This window comes from Periplaneta americana, chromosome 13, assembly GCF_040183065.1.
Source record: "Periplaneta americana isolate PAMFEO1 chromosome 13, P.americana_PAMFEO1_priV1, whole genome shotgun sequence".
Lineage (NCBI taxonomy): Eukaryota > Metazoa > Arthropoda > Insecta > Blattodea > Blattidae > Periplaneta > Periplaneta americana.
This window is the reverse complement of record NC_091129.1, coordinates 48,657,841-48,678,879: the sequence shown is the minus strand read 5'-3', so window position 1 is coordinate 48,678,879 and position 21,039 is coordinate 48,657,841. Positions and strand designations below refer to the sequence as shown.

General features: G+C 34.4%; 1 protein-coding gene across 3 annotated transcripts in view; it reads left to right on the top strand.

Annotated features, from left to right (window-relative positions):
- LOC138711865 (cyclin-L1-like) overlaps nt 1-21,039 on the top strand; it is a 196,650-nt gene that overhangs the window by 33,597 nt on the left and 142,014 nt on the right. For 2 of the 3 annotated variants that reach the window (XM_069843117.1, XM_069843119.1), the window contains exon 2: nt 20,663-20,847. In XM_069843117.1, coding sequence (XP_069699218.1) covers nt 20,663-20,847 — 185 coding nt within the window. Of the gene's footprint in view, nt 1-13,430; nt 13,687-20,662; nt 20,848-21,039 lie in introns of all 3 variants that reach the window. The other variant, XM_069843118.1, reaches the window with a different exon arrangement.

The window sequence follows — 21,039 nt, the reverse complement described above, 5'->3', positions numbered from 1 at the left end:
ACACTGCAAGTTGATCATGTGAGACTGAAGATCTAGATTTGGTATAACACATCCCTATTTTGATCATCCCTTGTTCTGCTTTTTCTAAGTATGACTCACTCTTTATTTTAATTTTGTATCACTATGGTGATATGTTTATGAAAGATATGAACACTAAAGAAAAGAAGTTGCAAATTTTATGTCGTAAATCGATTACTATTTACAGATACTCTAGTTGGTTCTTCTCATAAATATTTCTCAAGCGCTTATCGTAAAAATGAAAGAAATGACAAAAATATTGCATTCACAAATTGGAAGTGTTATCCTGTCGTCTATTTTACAACATAAAGTATGTTCATTTGCTTTGAAAATATAATATGAACACAATTAGGAATCCAAGAAGAGAACTGTAATTACGTCACTGTGATAATGGTCCACTTTTACGAAACCCGAATTATTTTCCATGTAATGAGTAAAGCTCTTAAAAACTTAACTTTGCATACAAATTTTCAAACAAATCGACTGAAGCATTTTATCAAATGATTGACGTAATTGCATGGAGTGCATGGGAAAATTTATGGTTCCACTAGAATATGTAAATTTTGCAATTAATGAAATTAATCTATAATATTTTATCGGTGAAGAGTTGTTCTTTCATAGCATACCATTTCAGACTGTGTCTAAACAATATTAAGGATGATGTCATATTGAAAAAGTATGTATTATTTGGCTATCTTTAGACGCAAACTACACATTAATTTGAATGCCTTGAAAAGGTTTGAAATTAAACATGAAAACAATAGTAATCAAAGGTAAATGAAACTCTGATGTACGAAGTATATATTTCAATGGTTATTTATTTTCTATTTGTTAGTTTAATTTTCGGTGTGTGGTTGACTTTTTGCTGGAATAGGCCGATGACTTCTGTGGGCTTTGCTCATACGTAGCTTGAACATTTGCAACCATTTTGTCGGATGTTCTATGACCACCACCATGCTTCTTCAACACTGATCCTGTAGCTAAAAATGTATTGTGCCACTTCTTAATGCTTTTAACAGTTGGAGCATCATGGTTAAACACTCGCCGATACTCCCTTTGAACTCTAACAATTGATTTAAACTCCATATACCAGAACACAGTTTGCGCTTTCATCTGCGGTGTCGCCATTTTGACAATCGATACAATCTATGAAAAGAAACCGTGTCTGCGCACCATCTACCGACAGGATTCGAAACTTGTTGAGTTTTTCTTTCATATAAACGTTACCGTAAGGTTCTATCTTCAACTGTTCACCAGTCACATACAATTGAAATTAGGTACATTCAAATGGTTCACCCTGTATTTATGACTACACCCCTGCTTATTACACATGAGTACAATTAAAATAAACTATATAAACACTATTCACACATAAGAAATAGGCTATTCCTTTTATGTAAACTTAAGAACTGCAACCTTTCTAACAGTGCTGTAGCTTGGTTTTTTTATTTCTGCTTTCGTGAACACAATGAGTATCAGCCTGTGGTCATTCTTCCAATTGGCGTACCGTAAAGACTGGATTTCCTCAATACTCGGTTCTTGGGCCATTTCTTTTTATGCGCTACATAAATGACATAACAAAGGTCTTAAAATATTCTAAACATCACTTATACACTGATGACTTACAACTTTACATTCATTCCCGAACCTGTAAAGTCAGTGACTCTGTGACCAAAATTAATGAAGATCTAGCATCTGTAGCTCAATGGGCGCAAAAATTTAAACTCAGGCTAAATCCAGACAAATTACAAGCTATAAATAATGGAACATCAACGAACATTAAACAAGATAGATGTAGCCATTGTTATCAAACACGAAAATAAATAATACCATAATTACATAGAGCAAAATGGTAAAAAATTTAGGAGTATATTTAGATTCAAATTTAACTTATCAAAGTCAAGTGACCTGCTTATGTAAGAAAATGTTTTCTACAATTCATTCCCTCAAAAGCTTGACCAACGTTCTACCACTTAGCCTCAAAAAGAATCTCATTCAAACTTTGGTGATGCCCCATTCCGATTATTGTGATTCTGTACTCACGAATCTAAATATTGATCTTGTCCACAGACTACAGCATGTTCACAATATCTGCATTTGTTTCATTTGTAACATTAGAAAATTCAATCATGTAACACTGTCACTAGAATTGTCTTGGAATCCACTTATTGAAAGAAGACTCTTCATTTCCCTCTTATTACTATTTAAAATTGTCCACACCTCCACAACCTCTTACCTAGCATCTCATTTTGTATATCTTACACTACCTTCTGTCTATTCCTCTGCACAGAATATCCTGCTACTCATCACTTTTCAACATATCTATTTCATACCTCTGGAATTCTCTTCGTGACCATGTCAGAAACTGTCGGATAGTATCAAAATTCAAATTTAAATTAAAGAGTCACATTCTAGTTCATGGAATTGGTTGTTAAACACCTGTCAGGTTGCACAACTTCTGCTTAACCCATACTCACGGTTTTAAGGAACCTGGAGGTTCATTGCCACCTTCACATAAGCCTGCCATCGGTCCCTGTCCTGAGCAGGATTAATCCAGTTTCTAACATATCCCACCTCCCTCAAATCCATTTTAATGTTATCCTCCCATCTACATTTCAGCCTCCCCAAAGATCTTTTTCCCTCCGGCCTCCCAATAACACTCTATATGCATTTTTGGATTCGTCCATACATGGTACATGCCCTGCCCATCTCAAATGTCTGGATTTAATGTTCCTACTTATGTCAGGTCAAAAATAAAATGCATGCAGTTCTGCATTGTGTAATTTTCTTCATTCTTCTGTAACTTCATCCCTCTTAGCCCTAAATATTTTCGTAAGCACCTTATTCTCAAATATCCTTAACCTCTGTTTCTCTCTGAGTGAGAGTCCAAGTCTCACAACCATATAGAAGAACCGGTAATATACTGTAATTCGCGGGTGCTCGTGTAAAGGGGATTAAGTTGGTTTGGCTAAACTGGAATAAGTACAGATTTGAACTATCCACAATTACTTTTCTGTTGTGTTAAAGGGGTTAAGTCATTCTTCCATCTATGATGCAGTTACAGTGCTCCATATTTTGTGACAAAGGGGTTTTGTTCAGTACCAAAGAAAAAAAGTTTACATACCTTGCAATTTGACTTAACCCCCTTTACACGAGCACCTGCGAATTGTTTTATACATTCGAAATTTTGAGATTTTTTGAGAGCAGACTAGATGATAAAAGCTTCTCAACCGAATAATAACAGGCATTTCCCATATTTATTCTGTGTTTAATTTCGTCTCGAATGTCATTTATCTTTATTAATGTTGCTGCAAGATATTTCTATTTTTGCACTTCTTCAAAGGAAAAATTTTCAATTTTTATATTTCCATTTCATACAATGTTCTGGTCATGAGACATAATTATATACTTTGTCTTTTCGAGATTTACTTCCAAACCTATCTCTTAACCCATAACATATAATAAATATGATGATCATGATCATCATCATGATCATCATATTCATTACTACTCACTGTTATTTTAGCTATCTTTTTTTTTTCTTGTATTAGCTTAATAATTGCTTTATAGTGTTCTTTGGCCCACCATAGGGTTTTAATTTAATTTGTATTATTTTTGTTACTTTATACTTTTTGCATTTCTATGTGCTGTGTGGTAGGATGGAAGAGAAGGCCCTATGGCCTTAATCGTGTCAGATTAAACAAATAAATGAATGAACGAACGAACAATTCGGAATTGTTATGCCAGGCTAATCTGGACAACTGAGCCTAGAAACTCATATACTATTCACACAGTTGCATGCAACACTAAAATACACCATGATTTCACTCATTACACATGAGTACAAATAAAATGGACTACATAAACACTATAAACATACATACTATTGATTTTAATATGCACTTACTTCTAACACATTCAATAATATCAGATAACCTATGTTTTCTTAAATCACATGGGATCATGGATCATGAAGTAAACATGCGATTCTAAGCTGCAGACACATGCTGCTTGACCTGAAAATGGCAGTGTGCGAAAGTGTTCAATTTGTGCTCGAGGAACAGTGCTCATAGTGAGTCTAGTATAAACTGTAAAACATCTTTGATTGATAACCTCTTTATGGTTATATTAGATTTCTTTAATAAGCCATTAGGCCATTCCAGTATGACAATCTTAACATCCCTGCTCACACCACCATCTAAAGGGTTGCCTTTTGCTCATGCTACAATATGCAGATAAAGGCTAAATGCCACCCACTGGTACCTATTTCCTAGACGTCATATTCTGTCCACAACTATTAATATTTTTGTCAAGCTGGAAAACTAGCTTTTTTTTTTTTTTATTTCTCACTCCCATAATCTTGGAAGGAAATTTGAAATTGATTTTCTTTGACTATCTTAGAATTTTGTGCTTTTCGCAAAAAATCAATTTTGCTTCAAACTGAACTTTTTGTTGTATTTCGCGTAAATAATATCCATGTTTTACTAACTACAATCACAAAAATAGCAAAGATACTTTCAAATGGTTTTAATTTGAGTCTTTCTCCAGAAAAGGTGCATTTTGAAAGTAATGTTTTCCGAAATTTACAATTGGGATAGAAATGTTGTTTTGTATGTGTTTTCCTAGCCTTTACTAACTTTATTAGACTACATTATTCGTCTAGATAAAATTGTGTTATTTTAGCATTAAATCCTCTTAAAATATTTTGTGTCTCTACATACTTGACAGTAGCCCTTCTCATGCTGAACTTTTTACATTCTCTTCTTTTATCCGTCTTTCGTCATTTTCTGAATATTTTAATTACTAATAAGAGAAAAATTATGCAAGAAGAAACCATACAAAAATCCATTAATTAACCTAATGTTTTACAACTGTTGGTTTAAAAAACAACTCCATATCACCAGCAAATCTTGCACACTTTATTCATCATCCAAGTAGATGTTGAACAGGATAGTTGATAAATGGCATCCTTGTTATACTCTCCCTATTTCACTTCCCCTTGACATTTCTTCTCCTATCCTGACTTTGACCAACGCCTCTGGTATATATCATATATTCCAGATAGTAATGTCACCTCAACCAGTGATTGCACAGCAAAGTAATAAATAAACTAAAGAGTTTTCGTCTTATTGAGGTCTTGGTTGAATGCAATCGTCAAATCAGTCTTGGAATAGAATTATTAGTGTGATGAAGTTAAACTTCCATGTACATTGTATATTATACGTAACATTATAGTGATGTAAAGTGAGTGATAGTGATTGTTATAAAACATTAATGTGTCTATTAGAAAAGTGTAGTGTATGTGTAAATATACCTCAAAAGTGCTGTGTATCAGGATGCAGATCAAAGTTTGACAGATATGCCTACATTAACAGGCTGTGTTCTGGATTCGAAAAAAAATGCCACAGTACTCTTAGAACAGTAATGGTGACAGATGAAACATAGGGATAATTTTTAACTTGTAAATTCTGCTGTAGTTTGTATCAATAATTTTCCAGAAGAATTTATAATTTGGGAAGAACATTCTACAAGGAATGAAGGCAATGAGCTTGTTGTACCAAGGCAGATGCTTCTTCTACCTTATTTCTTAAAGAACCCACTTTTCCTTTGAACTACCAAATACGGAAACCCAGAGAAGAGGCGAGAAAAATCAGTTTGTAGGAACGAGGAAAACTTTAGGAAATGGAACAAAGGTGATTTGATAAAAAAAATTTGATGACTATAAAGATAGGATCGGTAATGCAGAAATTAACGAGTTCATAAAAATTGAAAATGGAACTGCACTATACTTACTGTTTAAAATTCATACAAGCTAATATATATTCGGAACATAATACTGTAATGTCACTAAAACTAGTCAATTTTTCATCCAAGTTTCACACAACAATATTTCCATTCCAAATTCTAGATTCAAATGGATATTCGGTAAAGGAATTATTCTTATTCATCATCATCATCATCATCACCACCACCACCATCATCATCATCATCATCATCATCGGCCCTACAGCCTGTTATTAGCCCTGGTCTCCCTCAGTAGGCGTTGCCATCTGTCTCTGTCCTGTGCATCAGTCCTCCAATTCCTGTATCCCATTCTTACAAGATCCTCCTCCACTCCATCAATCCATCGCAGATGTGGTTGTCCTCGTCTCCTTCGACCTCTGGGGTTTGTGAGAATAATTCTTTTACAAGGTTCTGATGCATCCATTCTCATTACATGTCCCACCCACCTCAATCTATTTGTTTTAATTATATTTATTATATTGGGCTCTTTAAACATGCTATATAATTCCCCATTATATCTTTTTCTCCATAATCCATTTTAAAAAACTGGACCGTATTTTCTTCAAAGAATCTTCCTTTCAAAAATGTCAAGTCTTCTCTCTTCATTTTTATAAATGGTCCATGTTCCAGAGGCATATATCAGGGTTGATCTCACAAGTGTTTTGTATAAGGTGGTTTTTGTTTTCTGTGTAAGGGCATGTGATTTGAAATATTTCTTTAGTCCGAAATAAGCTCTATTCCCACATACCATCCTGTTCGAGATTTCCTTAGACTTGTTATTGTCATTTGTAACCAAGAATCTGAGGTATTTAAATTTGTCGACCCTTTCAAATTTATAATTCTCCATCTGAATACTGTCTGCTTTACCACCTGAATTTCCACTAGTTGCCACCATGTACTTGATCTTTCCCTCGATAACCATTCCCATTTCTTTAACAGATTTTTCAAGAGCAAGAAATGCTTCTTCCACATATTTTAAGGACCTGCCGATGATGACTATGTCATCCGCAAATGCCATTACCTGGGTTGATTTATAAATAATATCACTTCTGACTTGTACTCCAGACTTCCGAATCACATTTGCTAAAACAATATTAAAAAGAAGACATGCCAGTGCATCCCCTTGACGAATTCCATTATGTTAAAAATGCTCTTGACAGATGTGACTGTATTTTAACCTTATTCTCTGTATTTTCCGTCATTAGCTTTACCATGCTGATCAGTTTTGATGGGATGTTTAGTTCTTCCATTGAACAATATAATTTCTTTCTATTGATACTGTCGTATGCACATTTAAAATCTATAAAAAGTAAATGAGTATTAACATTAAATTCTCTCATTTTTTCCTAAAATTTGCCGTAGGGTGAAAATATGGTTAATAGTTGACTTTCCAGGACGAAATCCGGACTGATAATCTCCAAGCTGTTTTTCTACATGTGGGCGAAGTCTGTGATATAAAATGTTTGAGAGAAGTTTGTAAGCAGTATTTAGCAATGTTATTACTCGATAATTGGAACATTCTAACTGATCTTCTCGCTTATATATTGGGCAGATAATTCCCATGCACATGCACCACTGCTTTGGGATTACTTCCTTTTCCCATATTTGGGAAAGAAAATTCTCAATGGAAATTAAGAGTTTACCACCTCCATTCTTTAGTAATTCGGGTGGGATATTATCTGAGCCAGATGCTTTGTTGTTTTTTAGCTTTTCCACTGCCATGATTACTTCCTCTAAGTTGATTGGGGATGATTCCTTAGTATTATTCCTTATATCTGGGATTAGCTGGCCCGTATCCGTGTAAGGTGTTCTTCCACTATTATTCCCGTTCAACAGGTCATTAAAATGTCTTCGTCATCTCTCCAATATATCTTCCTCGTTGCCAATCATACTCTTCAGAAGTTCTAGTTTATCTAACTCCGCATTAATCCATTCTTTCTTCTTCCTCTTGTGGACGGACTTTTCAGCTCTTTTTTTCTCCTTATATTCCTCCACCAACTTCTATGTTCCATAGTTTTGTTGCATTTTCTTGTAGGCCATGTTCTTCTCCTTCGTGACAACTTCACATTCCTCATCAAACCATGTTTTCCTGAATTGAGGTTCTTATTGACCCAATGTTTCTGCTGCTGCCAAATGAATGATATTTCTGTAATCTTCCCGCTGTTTGTCGATACCATCTTCTGTTAGCACCAACTAGTTTAATCTATTCTCTAGTTGTAAAGAGTATTGTTGTAGGTACTACTTCCGTATTTCTCAGTTTTTCTAGATTATACTTAATGCTTTTACTAACCTTTCAATTTCTTCATATATTCGATATTCTGGCCCTCAAACGTGCAAGAAAATGGTCGGAGTCTGTGTTGGCACCTCGAAATATTCTGATGTCCATAAGATCTGATCTATGTCTTTCATCAATTAAAAAATGATCGATCTGGTTAAAGGTTTGACCATCAGGTGACCTCCATGTGGGTTTATGTATATTCTTGTGCAGATACAAGATTGATTTTATGACTAAATCATGTGAGGCTGTGAATTGTATTAGCCTAATCCGTTTTCGTTAGTAGCTTTATGGAGGCTGTGTGTTCCGATGGTTGGGTAATATTATTCTTCTTGACCTATTTGAGCTTTAAAGTCTCCTATGATGATTTTAATATCATGTTTGGCGCAACCATCATAAACTCTTTCTATAGCATCATAGAAATCATCTTTTTGTTTATCGTCTGAAGTTTCCATTGGTGCATGAATGTTAATGATGCTATAATTGAAAAATTTCCCTTTCACTCTCAGAGTGCACATTCTGGGATTAATAGGTTGAAAATCAATAATAGCATGTTTATATTTCTTTGCAATTATAAAACCAGTGCCCAGATTATGATTCTTAGTGTTGCAGGTGTAACATACTGTACAATTCTTCTTTTCTATTATCCCTTTACCCGCCCATCGTACCTCCTGCATAGCCACAATGCCTATTCTGTAATGGTTAATCTGATCTATAAGCATTTTAAGTGCTCCTACTTTATATAAGGACGTTACATTCCAAGTACCTATACTCAGCTCATTTTTCTCTCTTATCCTTGATCGTGTACTATGTTCATTAGCCAGTTTCTGTTGCCAAAAGATCTGTCCGGCTTTTTTTACTTTGGGTTTCATAACGGTATGTTTTTTACGAGGTGGGGCTGTGAACCCCATGCTCAACCCCCGACCTGGAGGACCGGTTCCATGTATTTATATCCCCCGAGAACAAGGTGGCCCAGTTATACCCCCAGACACTGGGTGTTCATTTGATCGCCTCTTACGATCCGCATGAACTCGCGGTGGAGCTATTCTCCCCTGGCATCACTCGAAGAAATTATTCTTATTCGTTGGACAAAATAGAGTCTTTTTCGACAGAAAAAAAAAAAAAAAAGCAGCTTTCAGAGTTTCCTTAAATTATGTTAAGAGAATTGTGCCATTTTTTAAGTTATGTTCACTTGGTGGAGAATTGTTAATGTAGAACTTCAAAAACACATTAGATTATATAAATTGTAAAAGTATGGAGTTGTTACATAATTATTGATATTTGGTTAAAAATGGGAAGGATTAGAAACAAAGGAATCCCCAAAAAATAAATCTGGAAAATTTTCAAATGCTGCAAAAGCTACCCTATATCATACCATACTAGAAATTTTTAATTTTCAATTGAAAAATTTTTTCTTTTTATCTGGCATGGGATTTAAATATAATCCTCTGGGTAAATTTCTAACACATCATACAGAGGCTAGATTTTGACAGTATAGGCAGCTGAGCGGGGATAATTATCATATTTCTCTCACTCAAATATTGCAATCAGAAAAAATCTTAAATTACTGAATCTTCGTGAATTAAATGGCATCATGCTGAATTTTTATATGATAGATTTCGGATATTATAATAAAGAAAATTGATACCGATGGTGAAGAAAGTCCAAAAAGTCAGTTTCCCGATGTAATATGAGAATGTCAGGCAGTTAAAATTAATAATGGAAATAGGATTACTTTAAGTTACATTGCAGGCTATGCAGCTGCATGTATAAGCAGATCAGTGAATTGCAATTGTTATTGTAAAACTAAACTCTGTCTTGTAAATTAACTTGAAATAGATACCCAAGCTCGAAAAGGTAATCATTACTTACGAGTGGTATATAGGGGGCAACTTGGTGGCCAACAGATTTTGTTTCGTTGCTGTCATGAAACACAATCTTCTTCAATTTCTCATTTCCGAAATTCACAGAGAAAAGGAATGTATTAAGAATCAAAGATCATTAATTATCGCAGTAGGGTTGGAATTATGTGCAAGTAAAGATACTTTCTGAACGTGTGTTGTTTGTGGTGCAAGCAAACTTCTTGTGAAAACAAATGTAAAGGGGCGACAAAAATTTTTTGAACAACTAGGCATATACAAATTACCAGGTGTTCTGTAAAGTTGTGAAACTTGGACTCACACTTTGAGAGAGAAACAGAGGTTGAAGGTGTTCGAGAATAAGGTGCTTAGGAAAATATTTGGGGCTAAGAGGGATAAGTTACAGGAGAATGGAGGAAGTTACACAGTGCAGAACTGCACACATTGTATTCATCTGACATAAATAGGAACATTAAATCCAAACATTTGAGATGGGGCAGGACATGTAGCACGTATGGGCAAATCCAGAAATGCATATAGAGTGTCAGTTAAGAGGCCAGAGGGAAAAAGACCTTTGGGGAGGCCGAGACGTAGATGGGAGGATAATATTAAAATGGATTTGAGGTAGGTGAGATATAATTGTAGAGACTGGATGAATCTTGCTCAGGATATGGAGTGATGGCGGGCTTATGTGAGGGCGGCAGTGAACCTCCAGGTTCTTTAAAAGCCATAAGTAAGTAAGGCATATACAAAAATGAATTTCCAGAAGAGGAAATTATAGAATTATAATTAGGAATGGCTGCAGATAATTCGTAAATAATTTCCTTTTGTAGTTTTAAAAATAATTAGATTAGGGAAAATTATTTCAATTTAGAAAGTATCATTGAATAAAACTATTATGATATGCTAGACAGAATAACATAGTATGTATATATATATATATATATATATATATATATATATATATATATATATTTTTTAAGTAACAAACTAGTTGGATTAACAAATAATAGTTTCGATTATTTTAATGTAAAAAATTATCAATTTGCATGTATGAGAGTGACAATTTGTTTCTTATGTCTTGTAATCGCGAGGTGACAGCTATCACGGTCAGCTGTGTGTTGTGACATCACTAATCAAGCCTTCATGCCTGATACATACTGGGGCCCTTGCTTTGACTCATTGCATGTAAAGTTATAGAATGGTATCCTCTCTTTCCAATCCACAGTAATTTTCTTCAGGTTTCCCATATGTTTATTCCAATCCTTTCTTTTCCAGGTCCACATAATACTATGTACACTTTTTAATTTCTCTCTCATTCTCTTTTGTTGATAGTTTGCAGCAGTCGAATTGCATCTCTCTTACCTTTCCTCTTCCTGAAGTAAAATTACTCTTCTTCCAACTCTCCTTCCATCTTAAAATATTAACATAGATTCAGATTCGCAAGAGAATCTTCACCAAATATATCAGACTGATAGTTCTGAACCCATATTATGTCTTAGCACTATTTTTCTTTGGTATTGGCAGCAGCAACACTATCTCCATGAAATCTTGAGACTATATGTCTTTCTTACATATTTCGTTGTATAATGATCAAATTTCCTTATTTCCCTGAACTCTAGTTCAACTTATTCTTTTAGAATAGAATACTCTTTGTCGTCTTCTGATGTGGTTACTTCATCTTCTATAGCTAAGTCATCTGTCTCATATAGCTCTTCTATATATTTCGCCCACCTGTGCAGTATTCCTCATTTGTCTGTTATTTCATTGCCGATTTCGTCTTCTATCAACCACATGGATTTCCTGTTCTTATTCGTGAAATCCATACATTTTACTTTGCAGTACATTAAATCATATCTTCCTTTTCTCTCTAGAACCTCTATTTGTTTACATTTCTGTTTCATCCAGTCTTTCTTCACTGTATCATTTTTTCTTCTTACATCGATATTTAGTTTTCTACAGTGTCTTCTACCTTCTTCTGTGTCGATATTTTTTCATTTTCTTCTTTCGTCCATCTTCAACATTTTCCTGTTACCCAAGATTTCGTAATATGTATGCCTTCTTTGTACCAGATTTTCTTCTGTTATCTGTATATAACTTTTTATGTAACTCCAGTACTTATTACTGTTTTTAGTTGTGAGTTCTAATGTAGTGATTTTTCTTGAAAATGTTCTTTAATTTTTTTTCTTTTCCTCTTTGTTCTTCAGTTTTCTTCGTCACTTGTTTTTCTCTTATTATCTTCAGATGAATATCTAGTTTGCCTATCATTAGAAAATGATCTGAGTTAATATTTGCTCCTGGTAGAGTTCTTTGTATTTTTTTAAAGGAATTTCAGAAAATTTCCTGTTCGAGTATGGATCATTCTATGTCATATCAACCAATGAATTATTTTGGAATGTGACAGCATGGTTTGTTAATTTTTTTTGTATATTTGTACCATTCCATAAGATGTTTATAACATAATTTATTATAATTTAATTCCAACCACCCATTTTTATGATATTGACTTTTTTAAATTGCCTAAAAACCTCATAATTTGCTAACTGCGATATACTTAAGTGTAAATTAAAAAAAAAAATATATAAATAAAAATTCCTGTTTTTTTTTTTTTTTTTTTGGAGAGCGAAAAAAAAAAGAGCTATGAATTTAAAAATATCTTCCATTATGTTATGTTGTACATCAAATGAAAAATATATTAGTTACAGATCCGGAACAAGTGTTATTTTGAAAACTTATGAATAGGGCTTTCATTTGTAGTACAACATGATATAATGGAGGATTTTTTTAAAATTCACAGCTCTTTTTTTTTTTTTTTTTTTTTTTTTCAGTTTCCACAAAAAAAAAAAAAAAAGGAATTTTTATAATTTTTTTTTTTAATTTACACTTAGAGGTGCATGTCTTCTAGCTACTCAGTTCAAATTTTAAGGTGGTATCATAGTGGTTTCATACAAAACTAAATTTTGTTCTTGGTAGTGCAGTTATTTGGGAAAGGAGAAAATGTATCACTTATATATTTATTTAAACAAACTTCCCCTAAAATAGGGGTTGCCCTGAAGGACAAAGTATATCAAATATACAAGTATTAGAAAATGCGTAAAATTTTCGTGAGAAATATAATTATTATTGTTGTGCTATTAATTTAATTTATATATGTTATTTCTCATAAGATAGATTGAATATTTTAGAGCTGTCAAAGAAACAGTCTTGCCCAAAGAGGATTCAAGATTGAACTCTTTGCAGAAATTAATACATTTTTTTTGGTAATCGTGCCTCTAGCACCCACTAATAATCCAATAATTTCAATAGATTGTAACTTATACATACTTAAATAATAAGAAACAGTTGGACCATAAATTTGATTCTTCTCGTTGTTAAGTTATATTCAGTTAGAAGCGTATAGTAGGATCTGTTATATAACCTGTTGTGTTGTTAAAGGCTAATATATCAACCTCTGACGGTTTCCTGTTTCCGATACACTGTGAATTTCTTCATAGGTGGTGTATGTATCCTTGTTGCGAAGAGCTTGAGTGATTGCGGACCTGATTTTGTGATCCTCGCATTGCATTATGTCTCACCATGTGGGCAAGATCCAAGAACGTGGGTGAGAGTTTCTATCTCGTTGAAGCAATGGCGACAACGGTTACTGTCCATGGATCTGGCCGGAATAGTGCATACAGCTGCAACATTACCGACCATTTTTATAGCATCTCTCCATTCACTGCAGCTCAGTCCTTCATGATGAGTGATCTGGTTTGTGACAGGATGTTCTATGAAAAGAGAAACTCCTTTCTCATTTTGAGAAGCTGCGCTCCGTTTCTGAAATTCTAGATCTCTTAGCGTAGGCCTAGCTCTCACTTTCCTTGAATCAAGAAATCCGTCTTGGGAGTTCATGAGACTATCATTATATGTTAAATTTAGTCTAGTAAAGCAGTGTTTGCTTTCATCTATTGGGCTTCTGTTATTTAGAATATAGGGATTATTTGATTTGTATAGTGTTTTCAAAGCATTAATTTGCAAAATGCAAAGATTCTACCAGGAGCAAATATTAATCAGATCATGTTCTACTGATAGGCAAACTAGATATTTGTCTGAAGAAGATAAGAGAAAAACAAGTGACGAAGAAATTGGACATGGAAATTACTGCTGAGGATGTAGAATTTCCAGGTCCTAGTCATATTAAGGACGAGTATGTGGATCTAATTATAGCTTTAAGCCACTTAAATGGCTTTTTAACCGTGCTTGGTTTATCTCCGGTTTGTAAGAAGAAACGGAGTTCTAAGAATTATTGCAAACAATAGATGGAGAAGTTTAAAGAGACCTACAGGGTCATTGTTTACTTACGGAGATGATTCAAATGGGGAAAATCATCACAGTTATAATTTACGAATGATTCAGCAACTGAAAGAAAAATTTGAAACATGAAACAAAAATCAAAAGCTCATGGTTTTAATAATTTAACCAAAAAACTGGTCCTATAAGAAAATTGAACATGAAGTAACTACATTTCAAGGAAGGCAAAAAAAAAAACCTTTTTTTTTGTGTGTATATGCGTGTGTGCGCATGCCTGCTCAACACATCACAATATAAAAACTCTTGATTGATGGTACTAATTTAAAGAAAGTAGCTCTGCAAGGAAATGGTTCTCATTTTGAACATCTGTGGTAAAGTTTAGTAACTAGTAACGACAATGGAGTTTGGTTAGTCACCTTTGTCACATCAAAAATTTAGTTGTTAAAAGTACAACATTCCCCCATAACGATATACATAAATATACTTGGACTTCTCCAGATGGATTGACACACAACCAAATAGATTACATCTTGATAGCTAAATGAAGACATACTAGTATAGTAGACATTCGAACCTTCAGGGGGGGCAGACTGTAATTCTGACCATTATTTGGTAATTGGAGAATTAAGAGAAAGACTCAGTAGCCAAGCGAGTAGAGCAACAAGTTAATATTAGGAGCTTCAATATCCGAAGTTAAAAGACGAGGAAACTAAGCATCATTATCAGGTCGAAATTTCAAATAGGTTTGCCACTTTATGAAGTTCCAACGAAGTTGAGGAGTTAGATGTTAATAGTGTGTGGGAAAATATCCGAGATAATACCACAATTGAGGACCGTTTTTGCAAAACTTGCTAACTGAAAAAACTAAATTTTACAGGAGAGACAAAACACTATAGTAAGCAAGTTTTGCTGTGTCTCTTATAGGAGAAAGCAAGTTTTAAAAAAACGATCACACTTTGACACGCTACAATGAAGAGAAATAACCCAATTGTACTAAGACGCTTTGAACATCATGTAGAAGCCTGCCTGATGTTAACGAATCCATCAAAATCTCAATTGCAAATTTTGCAGTTAGCAAGTTTTGCAAAAACGGTCCTCATTGCAGCTGAGCAAAGCATAGATTATTATGAAACTAAAAAAAAGAAACTGTTGTTTGATGAAGATTGTTGCATGGTAGTAGAAAGAAGGAAACAGGCAAAATTGAAATTCTTACAGGATTCAGTTGAGGCAAATAGAGATAATTATTTCAATGTAAGACAGGAAGCAAGTCATACACTTAGGAATAAAAAAAGAGATTACTTGAAGAAGAAACTGATTGAAGTAGAAACAAATAGCTAAAATAAAAACATTAGAGATTTATATAATTGTATAAAGGAATTTAAGAATGGATATCTGACAAGGGTAAACGTGATTAAGGATGAGAATGGTGACTTGCTTGCAGACTCTTGTTCAATCCTGAACAGATGGGAAAACTATTTTGACAACTACTAAATGTACATAGGCCAAATAGAAATGATAGGGAAGAAATTCAAATACAAACTGCTGAGCCATTTATACCCGAACCAACACTGTTTGAAGTCGAAATTGTGGTAGAAAATCTGAAACAGTACAAGTCTACAGGTAATGATCAAATTCCAGCAGAATTAATACAAGAGGGTAGAAACGCATTATCTAGCAAAATTTATGAGCTTGTACTGGCGATTTGGGAAAAGGAAATTGTACCAAAACAATGGAAGGAGTCTATAATTGTAAGTATTTTTAATAAGGGGGACAAGACTAACTGTAGTAACTTTCGAGGAATATCACTTTTGTTGACGTCATACAAAATTTTGTCCAATATTCTTTTGAGAAGATTAACTCTATATGTAGATGTTTTTATTGGGGATCATCAGTGTGGTTTTAGGTGTAATAGATTGACTATTGAGAAGATTTTTTGTATTCGACAGATATTGGAGAAAAATGGGAGTGTAAGGGTACAGTACATCAGCTATTCATAGATTTCAAAAGGCTCTGTTGAGAGAGAAGTTTTATATAATATTCTTATAGAAGTTGGTATTCCGAAGAAACTAGTTCGATTAATTAACATGTGTCTCAGTGAAATGTACAGCAGGGTCCATACAGGCCAGTTTCTGTTGATGTTTTTCCAATTCACTGCGGGCTAAAGCAAGGAGATGCACTATCATCTTTACTTCTTAACTTCGCCCTAGAATATGCCATTAGGAAAGTTCAGGATAACACAGAGAGTTTGGAATTGAATGGGTTACATCAGCTTCTAGTCTGTGTAGATGATGTGAATTAGGAGAAAATTAACAAACGATTAAAGAAAATACGAAAATTCTACTTGAAACAAGTAAAGCAATAGGTTTGGAATTAAATGCGGAAAAGACAAAGTATAAGATTATGTCTCGTGACCAGAATATTGTACAAAATGGAAATATAAAAATTGGAAATTTATCCTTTGAAGAGGTGCAAAAATTAAAATATCTTGGAGCAACAGTAACAAATATAAATGACACTCGAGACGAAATTAAACACACAATAAATATGGGAAATGCTTGTTATTATTCAGATGAGAAACTTTTGTCGTCCAGTGTGCTATCAAAAAATCTGAAAGAATTTATAAAACAGTTATATTACCGGTTGTGAAACTTGGACTCTCACTTTGAGAGAGGAACAGAAATTAAGGGTGTTTGAGAATAAGGTGTTTAGGAAAATATTTGGGGCTAAGAGGGATGAAGTTATAGGACAATGGAGAAAGTTACATAATTCTTCACCTGACATAATTAGGAACATCAAATCCAGACGTTTGAGATGGGCAGGGCTTGTAGCACATATGGGCGAATCTAGAAATGCATATAGAGTGTTAGTTGGGATGCCGGAGGGAAAAAGACCTTTGGGGAGGCTGAGACGTAGATGGGAGGATAATATGAAAATGGATTTGAGGGAGGTGGGATATGATGATAGAGACTGGATTAATTTTACACAGGATAGGGACCGATGGTGGGCTTATGTGAGGACACCAATGAACCTGCGGGTTCCTTAAAAGCCATTTGTAAATAAGTAAGGTAAAGTTTAGTTAATCATAGTGTTTTGTTTACTTTTATGGCCTACTGAATTTGATTTTTTATACTTATTGTGTCAAGTATGAAGTCCACAACAGTTAAAAGACATGAAAAGTGTGAATGGGCAAAATTCTACACAATCATATGCAAAATTTAATGAAGGTTCGGAGTATGTAATTTTTAATATAGGTTGCTGTTTAAAAAAAATAAAGTTTACTGTCACACACTGCATGCCTGAATAACTAACTTCTTTCGAACACTGGTATCATTCATTTCATTCATCTTTCACTAGAGATCCACCATTATCCAGTCATTCCTATTTTCTGCCTTCCTGTTTGTCTCCGCATATGATCCATATATCTTAATGTCGTCTGTCACCTGATAACTTCTTCTGTCATGAACTCTTCTCCTGTTCACCATTCCTTCCAGTGCATCCTTCAGAAGTCAGTTTCTTCTCAACCATTGACCCAGCCAATTCCTTTTCCTCTTTTTGATCAGTTTCAGCATCATTCTTTCTCCATCCACTCTTTCAAACACATCTACGTTTCTTACTCTGTCCATTTCACACGCCCCATCTTTCTCCATATCCACATTTCAAATGCTTCTATTTGCTTCTCTTCACTTTGTCACAATGTCCATGTTTCTGCTCCATGCAATGCTACACTCCACACAAAGAACTTTACTAGTCTCTTCCTTTGTTGTTTCTCCAGAGGTCCACAGAAGATGGTCCTTTTTCTATTAAAAGCTTTCTTTGCCATTGCTATTCTCCTTTTGACTTCTTGGCACCAGCTCATGTTACTGCTTATAGTATACCCCAAGTATTTGAAGCTGTCCCCTTGCTCTACTGTCTCATTTATAATTCGCAAGTTTACCTTCTTTACTTTTCTTCCTATGACCATGGTCTTCGTCTTGTTAACATTTATTTTCATTCCATACTGCTCACAGCTGTCATGTAAATCCAGTAGCATATCCCTTAATATCATCTCCTCTTCTGCTAACAAAGCCATATCATCAGGAAATCCTATACACTTTATTCTTCTTCCTCCTACTATCACTCCTTCCATGTTCTGAAAACAGTTCTCCACTAAATCCTCCAAGTAGATGTTGAACAGGGTAGGTGAAGAAGGGCATCCTTGTGTCACTCCTTCTGACATTTCTTCTCCTACCCTGACTTTGACTCATTTCATATAAAAGTTACTGAACAGCATCCTCTCTTTCCAATCTATGCCAAATTTCTTTAGGATCCTCATCAATTTATTCCAATCCACTCTGTCAAACGCCTTTTCTAAGTCCACAAATACTATATACACTTCTTTATTCTTCTCTAGGTATCTTTCGCTGATTGTTCATAGTAGTTCAGTTGGATCTCTTGTACCTTTTCCCTTCCTGAAGCCAAACTGCTCTTCTTCCATCTTAGAATATAAACGTCGATTCAGTATTTGGAGAAGAATCTTTGCCGAGTATGATGTCAGGCTGATAGTCCTGAACTCATTACATTTCTGGGCATTATTTTTCTTCGGTATTGGAAGCAACACTCTTCTTGAAATCTTCAGGTCAGTTGCCTTGCTCGTATATTTCGTTGCATAATGATAGAATTTCCTTCTTGTCTTCACCCAAACATTTTACTAATTCAATGGTGATTCCATCAACTCCTGTTGCTTTCCCATTCTTCATTTCCTTAAGCGCTAGTTCAACTTCTTCTTTTAAAATTGAAAACCCTTTTTCGTCTTCTGATACGGCTGCTTTGTCTTTTATAGTTAAGTCATCTGGACGATTCCATCTCTCATGTAACTGTTCTACATATTTCGTCTATCTGTTCAGTATTCCTGGTCTGTCTGTTATTTCATTTCCGATTTCGTCCTCTATCAAGCACATGGATTTGCTTTTCTTATTTGTGAAGTCCAAATATTTTACTTCCTTATATCTTCCTTTTTTCTCTAGATCCTCTATTTCTTTACATTTCTCTTTCCTCTGGTCTTCCTTTGCCTTATCAGTTTCTCTTCTTATTCTTTAAGTATCCTGTAGTTGCTTCTACCTTCTTCTGTGTTGATGTTTTTCCATTTTCTCCTTTCCTCCATCTTTTCCAACATTTTCCCTGTGACCCAAGGTTTCTTAATTCTCTCACTTTCTGTGTATCCTATTGTTTCTTCTGCTGCTGTCTGTATACAGCTTTTTAGATGATTCCAGTACTCACTATTCTCAGGTGTGGATTTTAATGTAGCGACTTTCTCTTGAAAATTTGCTTCAAATTTTCTTCTTTCTTTTTCATTCTTTAGTTTTTCCATGTTCAATTTCATCACTTGTCTTCCTCTTATCTTCTTCAGAGGAATATCTACTTCGTCTCTCAGGAGGACATGATTTGAATTAATATCTGCTCCTGGTAAAGTCTTCCTATTTTTTAAGCAATTTCGGAATCTTTCCTGTACCAGTATGTAATCTATCTGATATCTGCTGTCGTCCCTTGGGCATGTCCATTTGTATCTTCTTCGTTTATGTTGTTGGGATAATGTATTTCCAACAATCATTGCATTTATTTTACAGAAATTGACTAAAGATTCTGCCATTTCTTCTTCGCAATCCATATTTTCAAACTGTTTCCCCTACAACTGCTTTTCAGTTGCCCATTAGAATTACGAATGCTCCTTTTTTCTTCTTCTTAACTATCTCTTCTATCTTGTCATAGGTTTCTTCCACTTCCTCGTCTGCTAATCCGCTGTGGCATATAAACTTGCACTAGCACTAAGTCCATTTCTTCCCTTGTAACCTCACCATTATCACTGGTCATCTACATGACACACTGATATCACTTTATCTTTCACACGTGGTCCCCGTAATACACCAACACCATGACTTTCTTTGCATTCACCATTTGAATAAAATAACCTAAATTCATCACTCACCAACTCACAATTATTTTCCCACCTCACTTCTGACATTCCCATCACATCCACTCTGTTTCTTCACATTTCTTCCTTCAAGTTTTTCAACTTACCTGCTTGCAGAAGAGTCCTTATTCCACGTTCCAATTTTTAGTCTTCTTTTCTTCTCTCTGTTGGTTGCTTCATAATGTATCCTTCCTCAGCATCCCCCTCCTGGACATACTGGTATCATATTGTATGGTTTATCTCCAGCAGTTTTTGTATAAAACATTTTTTTTTTTAAATTAAAATTTAAAAGTTATTGGTAATATTTCATACTTATTGATCGTCTTATAAGATAATAACAAAAACTGCTTTGGTGCAACACATTGGTTTTCGTGGTATGAATTGTTACACTTTTTAGTTCATGGAATTGTTTTCCCCTTCACTATAAGAATTTTGTAACATTATAAACACATTTTTTTTTTAACAAGGTATATTCTTTTTTTTTCTCAGGTAGCAATGGCCACTGGGCAAGTTCTGTTTCAACGGTTTTATTATTCTAAGTCATTTGTTCGTCATGCTATGGAAACTACAGCAATGGGTTGTGTTTGTTTGGCATCAAAAATAGAAGAAGCTCCTAGAAGAATTCGTGATGTAATCAATGTATTTCATCACATTAAGCAAGTGAAGAGTCAGAAGTAAGTATTTAATAGACTTTCATTTATATTGATCATAGTACCTACCTTTTCTTCCTTGATACTGATATGTTACGCTGGTCTTTGTTTCATCGACCAAATTCCATTATCCTTTTCCTTCTGCTTTGTATTTTATTCTGGAATCATTTTTCTTTACAGATCCATAACATCCAGCTCATTTTTGTTCATTTTTTT